The sequence below is a fragment of the Euleptes europaea genome, chromosome 1 (genome assembly GCF_029931775.1).
Source record: "Euleptes europaea isolate rEulEur1 chromosome 1, rEulEur1.hap1, whole genome shotgun sequence".
Lineage (NCBI taxonomy): Eukaryota > Metazoa > Chordata > Lepidosauria > Squamata > Sphaerodactylidae > Euleptes > Euleptes europaea.
Genome location: NC_079312.1, coordinates 125,375,722 through 125,385,493, shown reverse-complemented (window position 1 = coordinate 125,385,493; position 9,772 = coordinate 125,375,722). Strand labels below are relative to the sequence as shown.

At 44.4% G+C, this 9,772-nt stretch overlaps 1 protein-coding gene across 1 annotated transcript in view; it reads right to left on the bottom strand.

The window, feature by feature from the left end:
• Positions 1-519: 519 nt before the first annotated feature.
• The window catches only part of MXRA7 (matrix remodeling associated 7), a 94,701-nt gene continuing 85,448 nt past the window's right edge, over positions 520-9,772 (bottom strand). Inside the window, exon 4 of the mRNA XM_056860873.1 lies at positions 520-705. Within this exon, the coding sequence (XP_056716851.1) occupies positions 591-705 (115 nt within the window). The 3' untranslated portion in view covers positions 520-590. The remainder of the gene's footprint in view (positions 706-9,772) is intronic.

The window sequence follows — 9,772 nt, the reverse complement described above, 5'->3', positions numbered from 1 at the left end:
GAATTGCTCTTGTACATTCACATCTTGAATATATGAAACGTCCTTGCACTGAGTCAGACCATTAGCCCACCTACTGTGATACTGTGTACTATGACTGGCAGTAGCAGAAGCAGAGGAAGGTCCTTCTCAGCAACTGGCATCTAAGATCCTTTAGCTGATTGGCTCTGGGACCTGAATGCCAAGCACGTGCTCTACCACTGAGCCACAGCCCCTCCCTTCTCCTTGGTACACATGGCTTCAGAAACAACTTGGTCAATATCTGTCATATCTGTGCACGAAGGTTATCTCAAAGCATCACTATAATGTAATGGCATATAAAGTAGCATGGGGCTACAATTTGGTATATTCTGGTTTAAGAACTATGTAAAGCCCAGTACGTTTTAGGATTAGAGTTTCTTCGCTAGCCAAAAACAATCACAAGACATTTATGTATAACACTTTTCTTCTAGGACTGATCAGTTCCAAAAGACAAAGAAAGCAAGTCTTGATTATTTTCCATAGGCCTAAAAAATCTCTAACATTATCCTAAAGTACTCTGCAGCTTCCGGCACACCAAAGGACAAAGGAAACGGCGCCATGGCTTGGGTGGCTTACATGTCATAAAGCTTAAGCTGTTCTTTGATATCAGTTTCAGACATCTCTCCAAATGTCTCTGCTTTTTCCTTCATGAGGCCGAAGATGGCAGCCAGCTGCTCTCTCTGAATCCTGCCAAGAAGAGAAGAAAAATAACAAAAAGGAAAAAATGGAAATGCCCAAGAGTCTTTCTGAATAGAGTCAAACAAGACATCAGAAATGCCACAGTGATGTGTGGTGGCATTATAGAGTGTGTGCGCGCACACGCATGTGGTATCTCTTGAGATGCTCTGCATTTAAAATCAAAAGGCTCTTATGATAGGACATGTCAACGAAGCCTTTCACTTACATACAGAATAGAGGATTACCTAAGAGGCTCGAAACTTTGTATGGGAGCCAAAGGTTCTGTTCTGCTAATGGTGGAGCCCTGGAAGACTGGAGGAAACCGCTTGTGCTGGTGGAAGGTTCCTTGTGTCAGAGAAAGGCTCTGCTGCTATTTGAACAGATCCTTTGGATGCTAATTTCTCATCCTGATTGAGTATGCTCATTCATTATCAAGAGATGGCCTTGTTGTAGTTCTTCATTGAGTAACACATCTCACCTTCAGCCTCTTTTGTTATTCACAAGAGCCTCCTTGTCAGATATACAGCATAACATGAGATCCCTTTTGCCCCAGTTTTCATAATTTCCCTCTGGGGGCACATGGTGGAAATGGTAGCCACTGAGGGCTGAAGCAGGGAAAGATGGGGAAAACTTTCATGTTGAGACGCCATTACCACTGTGAATGACTCTGCATTTGCAGCAACAACACAAGCTGCATGGAGAATTCTCTCTCTTGCTCCCTTTCCAGTTTAGTGCTGCATTCCAGGGAAGGGGCCCAAATGTGCTGAATTACTATATTACCAGCTATGTTCACATGAATGAACAGTTTTCACAAGTAGAAAAAGAGTCCCAATGTGACAGGTGCCCAGACCACAAGAGAGCACAACTTCGGTTTAAGCGTCGAGTATGATGTGGAGGAATGTATTTTGCATCAAGCAAACAGTCATCTCTGAAAGGACCTTGGCCTTTGGTAATCTTTCCCCATCCCTAAAATAGTGGTCATGTTCTCCACTGTGACCCATGCCATTTGCATGTATGTGTATTGTGTAGGGTTGCCAACCTCCAGGTACTAGCTGGAGATCTCCTACTATTGCAACTGATCTCCAGCCAAAAGAGATCAGTTCACCTGGAGAAAATGGTCACTATGGACTCTACGGCATTGAAGTCCCTCCCCTCCCCAAACCCCGCCCTCATCAGGCTCCTCCCCCAAAACCTCCCACCAGTGGCAAAGAGGGACCTGGCAACCCTATGTATGTGAGATGATTTTTTCTGAACAACCTGAACTTGGAACAAATCTTTATTCTACAGAAATAAATGCATTACTCCTGACAATAGGTAGGATTCCTTCATGGACTTTTTAAAGGGTCTCATCCTCCCTGAAATCTTGATGAACAGATCCAGCACTTTACCATTGTCAAAATGCAGCCACAGTCACTTAGGGGGCAACACAGGCTTAATTCACAAGGGGGTGGCATGAGATCTGAGCAAGGCTCAATGGGATACCTGTTCAAAAGCAAGCCTTCCGTTTCAAGAAGACCCACTTTGCAAACTGTTTCTATACAAATACCATACACTGGTCCTACTGTTTTCCAGAACATATCTTACAGTATGGGGCTGTGATCCTAAATACACGTTTGTCGCGGAAAAGTGTCCCAACAGTAAGTCTTACGCATTAGAAATCTCAGTTCAGTTCAAAAATCAAGGATGTGTTCTTTTCCTTGTACAGTCACATTAGAAGTCTGCTGAAGCTTAAAATAAAAACTAGTACGGGCTTCTTTGCAACGTTAAGACACCGAGTCAAATTCTAAGGTAGATTTTAATATCCAAACAACACAGAATCAAAGACTAATAAGCTGATTGCGACGTGAGCTTGTAAAGGCAACAGGAAACTTTATTATGTTATTTTCTACAACAGACTAACTCAGCTATTCTTCTAGAATTTAATACCGGTTCCACCCCAGAATATCACAGAGAAGTCATGGGGGTCCGAGGCATGCCTTTATATCCAAGGCAATCAATCCAAGAACAGAATTACACAAGAAGTTGGCAATCTCATATATGTTCTCTACAGTACCCTGCAGATGCTCCAACAACTGTACAGGAGCCATTTCCCCATGAATTCACCCAGAGGCACTGCTGTAATGTTTAAAGGCCCATGGCCCATCTCCACACAGGCAGGGTCAGCTGTATGGGTCCTTGTCACTCAGTCATTGCCAGCTAATGACTGCTTGGTAAAGATCGACATAGCTCACCGTCTCCGTGGGGTAGCAGGCCTTTAAATGTTGCACCAGCGCTGTGGGATGAACTTATGGGAAAGTGGCTGCCCACACCACTGCTTCAAACACCTAGAAGGCACCTGCCATCTTGAATCTATGCAGTTTCACTCTGGTCATTTCTTCATTGGGAAACGTAGAAATGTTGACACAACAGGGATGCAGAATAACATCCTCTCGGGTGGCAACAAAAAGAAGCATCCAAAAGTATTGCAAATCAATTAGAAAGAAGCCTTTACACATGAATATGCAATGTAAGGACTTCTTAATCTCCCCTCCTCCAGTGACTTTCCATAAATGACAAAATCATGCTGTTTTCTCCCAGTAATTTTTTTTTAAATGGAAAACCAGCTAGATGGGAAAACCTTGTCCATGGACCCACCTGCTGGACTTCTGCTGCAGGTTGCAGCCTCTATAGTTGCATTTTGTAAAAGAAGAAAATGCTGAAGAAAAACTACACACCATTTAGTGTCATGTGCACTTTTGGCCCTTAGTCATTATGGTCTGGGAAGTGGTTACCAGTTTTGCTCCAGTAGACCAGCTGCCTCAGGTATACACTGTTAACAGCAATCCATTTTACTGGGCTTGTACAAATCTATTGCCATGACCACTCAAGTCTCTTCTGTTACAAAGTGGTTGAGATTCTTGGTCCTTCCTGATTGGCTACAACCAACATCTCTTTTAATGCATTGTAAGGGACGAAAGAGGGGGCTTGTTTGAAGTTGCAGCCCTTCCTCCTTGGGTGGGAACATCATGGAGGAGGAGCTGCAGTCTTGGACATTGCTTTACATTGCTAACATAAGTAGATCACTCATGCAGGCAGCTGCTCATGCAAGCAAGTCCCAAACTAGATGAGACATATGAAATCAAAACACAAGTCAGGGAAGAGATATGTATGGTATTTTATGCATGGTCGCTTTAACCTCCTTTATTCCCCATTTCAGCCAGGATCAAATTTTTCAGTATGCACGATATCTCATTCCTTGGAAGCTCAATGCTGTTTCGACACAAAACAAACCCGGCTTTTCCCATTCCTCTTCTGGCCTGAATTAAACCGTTCATCCTGGCTCATTCTGGAGTCACAGAGCGTGCATACTCTGTTCTCGGGTTGAGCTTCCTCATGCCATCCCGCCCCACCCTTTTCCAACCCCCTCCTTAAAGCAGCATGCCGATGGTTAAACAGGGGAAAACAGAATATTGGCTTCTCTCACAGCCAATCACAAAGCAATGTGTAAAGAGGAGGGGATTCAAGTGCTTCCTGCTGCCTGCTACCCTGAAGCTCTTTCTGAGCAAAAGAAAGGCTTTTTAAAAATGAGGCTTGGCTTTCTCCCCCCACCCCCTTCTTTCAGGTAGCTCCATTTTTTGCTTTTTTATGCAGCAGTTGGTTTGGGGGGAAGGAAATCTTCTCTCACGGGGAGCACTGCGAAGTAAGCCAATTACAGAGCAGCATTTAAAGGGACATCCAACCCATGCATAAAAGACCTATGACTGAGTGTTGTGTAAAGTCGGGGCCTGAGGGAACTGATAGCTTGAATGACCTTGATGCTTTAAAGTGTCATGATGCTGTCCTTTAAATCTGGCATTGTCCTTTACAGGAGCAGTGAAGCCTCTTGTGAAGAAACCATCACTGGATCCTTTTGATCCAGCAAACTACCACCCAGTATCGAACTTGTAGTTTCCGGGGAAGGTAGTTGAAAGAATGGTGGCGGAGCAGCTGCAGGCATTCCAGGACCATGTCCGCACTTTGCGTTTGCAGCTCCGATTTCTGCGGGGTTTCCTTGCATGTTCGCACTTTATCTCTTCCAAAGGATTCCGGAGACGTCTCCAGAGCACAATTTCTCCGTGTTAAGAGCATTCGCTTATACGGCGAATTAACAGACATTAAACATTTTCCTCACCCGGAGCCTGAAGTGCGAATATAAAATCTGTCTTCAATCCACTTCCTGCTGCCAGCCCACCATCCACTCCCCCCCGCCTAACTGCCCACGCTGGACCAATCGCCGTCCTTGTTTCAAGCACCGAGTGGGCAAGCGCGGCAGGCTACCACCTCAGCCAATCACAATGCTCCTTCGAGCTGGCACGTGAATGCTGCCGCGAGGGGTGGGAACAGAAATTTTAAGTTGTGTTGGATGCTTGAGTACTGGACACGTTTAAATTGCGAGGTAAGTTGCTAGTGCGTTCACGGGCCTGGAGGATACATCGGCTCTGGATCCATTTCATTCTGGCTTCGGGCCTAGCCACGGGATGGCGACCATGCTGGTTGCTCTCACAGACGATCTCCGAAGACAGATGGATCGGGGCTGTGCTGTGCTGCTGTTGATGCTGTATCTCTTGGCGGCATCTGACATGGTCGACCATGAATTGTCGGCCCACCACCCCTCCAGCATTGGAATATGTGGGACAGTCCATCAATGGCTGATCTCATTCCTCCAGGGCCGGGGACAAAGGGTAGCACTTGGGGAGAGGATTTCGACATGTTACCCACTGGTATATGGAGTCCCACAAGGGGTGATTCTCTCCCCAGTGCTTTTTAACATCTATATGCACCACCTTGCCCAGTTAGTCAGGAGTTTCAGGCTGGGATGCCATCAATATGCTGATTACACCCAGCTATATCTGTTGATGGATGGCGGGCCAGACACTGTCCCAGAAAATCTGGCCATGTGCTCGGAGGCTGTGGTGAAATGGTTAAAGCAGAGTCTTCTGAAACTGAAGCCATCAAAGACGGAAGTCCTTTGGCTGGGCCGGGGTGGTCCTGGCTGGGGAGTTCAGCTTCCCACTCTTGACAGGGTTCAGCTAGAGCCAGTTTCCTCTATCAGGAGTTTGGGAGTGACCTTGGATGCCTCTCTTTCTTTGGAGGCCTAGGTCACACATACTGGCAGCATTTTTTCATCTTCACCAAGCCCGGCAGCTGACTCCTCGCCTGTCCCATGCCGATCAAGCCACAGTAATCCATACAACGGTCACCTAGATTGGACTACTGTAACTCATTCTATGCAGGGCTGCCCTTGAGACTGCTCCAGAAACTGCAACTGGTCCAGAACGCAGCAGCGCTGGTCCTAACAGAGACCTCATGGAGAGCTCATATACATAGGGCTGCCAACCTCCAGGTACTAGCTGGAGATCTCCTGCTATTACAACTGGTCTCCAGCCAATAGAGATCAGTTCACCTGGAGAAAATGGCCGCTTTGGCAATTGGACTCTATGGCATTGAAGTCCCTCCCCTCCCCAAACCCCACCCTCCTCAGGCTCTGCCCCAAAAACCTCCCATCGGTGACAGAGGGACCTGGCAACCATAGCCTGGTACCATTCCGTAGGACCTGTAAGACAGAGATGTTCTGCTGGGCCTATGGTTGAGGACAGTGATTGAAATACATTTTAAGCTGGCCTCCCTCCCCATCCCTTTTCCTTCCTTTCCCATTCATTCCCTTCCTTTCCCCCTTCTTCCCTTTTCCCTGCTGTTTTCCTTCTCCTATTGTCTCCATCCCTCTGGAGACAGAGGGCCCCATATCACCATTCACTGGGTGGCCGCTGCTTCTTGAATATACTTCCTAAGGTGGAATGGGATAGTTAGGTGCCATCTGTACATAATGTACATGTATTTAGCTTTTATGAGCTTAGTGTTTAAAAATATATGTATATTTATATATATATATATATATATACGTTGTTGCCGACCCTGAGTCTGGTTCAAACAAACAAAAAAGTAAATAAATACCTCTCAGTCTTGGGCTATAGATATTTCTGATATTTTTGCACTAGAAAATGACTTAATCTTTGAAATAAACCAAGCTGCTAGAAAGCAGAAAAGCTGGAATCGCAAAACTGTTCACAAACAACAATGACCATTCATATAAACTACTTAAAAGTTTATTGGACTGAATAATGGCAATATACATTTCAAGCCACTAAAAATTACAGTCCTCTGTATAAGATCCACCTTCACATTTAGAAAAAAAAATGTAAAAAATACCCAGACAGCCATTTTTGTCATTATTGAGGAGATAGCTTTGCTCTCTGCCACTAGCAGCATCTGGGCTCAGCTACTGTTGTCCCTTGTACAACATATGTATTGCTGTGTAACTGAAACAATGTTGAATATAAGGCATTCTTTGCATAGTTAATGGTGTTTGGAACACTGAATCTGTCAGACAACATGAAGTGGAGGCAGAGTGGCTGGTAACAGGTATGTCAAAGCCTATATATATATATGATTCAATTGCAAACTGGAATATGCTCGTGAATACGGAAACAGAAGCAGCTTTGTTTCTTTGTAGCCAAAACTTCCTGCTGCTTCCTAAATAAGCCCTTTCCAAAAATTATGCTAGAGACAAACATTTCCCAAACCTAGGTGTTCCCAAAAAATGACTGACTAAATAATTTAAAGTACAGTTTGCATAAAATTTTATTTGTTTAAAAAACCACAGGGGCTTGATATATTCTGAAGCATAAGATGGGAAGTAGCGTGCCCTCCGGACATGATGAAAAAACAGGCCTATGCCAGAGAAATTCCAAACAATGGTAATCCTACAGAGCAGGAAGTGACATCAGTATAATACAAACATTTCCTTTTGTAGACGACATACTGAAAACCAGTTGTGGTCTGTTTGGAATTATGGCCTCAGCCCAGTAACCATTAAGGCTCCACAGACTGTGCAGGTTAATGATTGGACACAGAGAGATCTGGGTGAGGAGAGTGCCACAAACAGAAGTCCAAAAAGGAGGACTATGCTATGGTAGTGTGGTAGTATGATAAAAGGAAAGGGATATATCTTTGCTGTTATTTCAGAAATTTAGCATTAATAACCCAAGGGTAAACTTATATTTCGGACTGAAACTTTCAAAGGTCCCTCTTGGGAACAGGAGCAAGGGCTATGTAAATAGAAGCGCTGGCTATCGAGCATTAATGAAGCTCAAGTCCTCATGATGAAAGTCTGTCACAAACTATAACACTAGATCATTCTTAATTCTCAGGATCTTCTCCTACTTATAATGGAGGACACTTTCTTCTCTGAAAGGCTACAAAGCAAGATTAAATTGGATACACTAGAAAACTACATTGTACAACCATCTCTGCACCAGGGTGCAGAGGGAACCTATACAATGTTTTAAATCTCAATGCATAGTCTTCAAAGATAACAAGAAAAAATTCTGGTCCTGGGTCAGAACTGGAGAAAGACTAGACACTTAGATGTAGTAGCTGGACTGGTCTGACGTAACTGAATCCTTGTCCATGCTATCAAGAAAGGATCTACTGTGAATGGGATAGAGCTGATATGGAGTGACTAACACAACAGTGTGTGCCTGATTTTGTTCAAGGGTCTTACTCTCACATTCAAGAACAGAACCCTCAAATATCATTTCACAGCCACTTTCTCTAGCCCACAGAATCCTGGGGACTGAGCACATTGATTTCTTTCCAGTCATGTTATTGCCATGACTTATTCTGAGGAACTCCGCTTCAGCCAAACAGAAAGTCCCGTATCATGAGGGGATATCTAGTTTTCTGTTGTGTATGCGTATATCTGGTTGGATTTGTTTTGTTTTGTTTTTTCTTTCAAGCCTTTAAAGATGCCAAAGGAAAAGCCTTAGGAAGAGTCTAGGGATAACTTCATATAGTCTTCAGTTCTGCAACAAGAAACAAGAAGAAAAATAAAGAGAATGCATTTCAGTCATTTCACCTTTGGCGGGATATCGCGATTACTTTCTGTGGTGAGTGGAGAAGAACTCCGTGCAGGGAGGGCTTTTCTGAAAGTTTCTGAATCACATAGGCACACACACAAAGCAAGTTAGCAGAGAGAGTGCTTCAAGGTTTAAGGCATTTTGCTTCATCATTTGCAGCAGGATAGTCTAGTCCCAAACACCCCAGTGAAGGGAGACTCTGTCAAAACTCTGCTCGGCTCCAGTTGTGTTTCAAGCATTTTCTAGACCCATAAACTGATGCCCAACCTTGGACATTTCGGCAGCTATAGACTTAATTATTCCCAAAGCATTTCATGCTCTGAACATCCCAGGAAAATGGGCTCTCTTAACCAACTGCTGGCTCTGTGGCACACCTCCCTTATTTAACGGGACTGCTGATTCATAACAAGCATTGTGATTCCCAGCTGCAGCACTAAGATTGCTCTGGAATTAATAAAGTAGGTATTCCACTGTTGTCAGAAGCCTTTTCAATGGCCCAAGAAACTACAGTTTGCAACGCATTACTACAGTGCCCTGCTAAAAGCAACCTTTCTACCAAGGGCATCAAAACCCCTTCTTGAAAATGCACACGTTCCAGCATTATTTCCTTTTAAAATATTTATTTGCACATCCTTGGCAAGGACAGCATCCGGAACTGTATGAACACCGGTAATCATGTTCCATAGTCTACAGTGCTCAAGGCTACCGTTTGTATCACCCACATCTTATAACAGACAAAATGCGTTTACATCCAAGCATCCAGTAGAAAAGGTGCACGCCACACTGTTTATGCTGGAGGGGCTTGCAGTGATTGACGAGGGACGGAATGGTCTGTCCCAGATCCAAAGTGCTGGTTTCCTTTCACAGGGTGGAAAGGCGGGGGACGTTTCAATAACTTTTATTCTGGAATGGCCCTAGTGAAGAGAATGAGGCTAAAGCAGTGCAAACGATAATAGGTCTATGAGGATACAGTCAACAAGCTGCTTAAAGGTGGGATGCCTGTACTTAAACCAGTTTTGCCTCATTTGTGTTGAGGGAGCTTAAGGGCTTAGCGATGGACCGTGTGCCTCTGCAGTCTCTTTCTGCATCCTTCGGAAACATTGCTCTTGAAATAGCGTTGTGTGGGAGTAACGGACCTAATG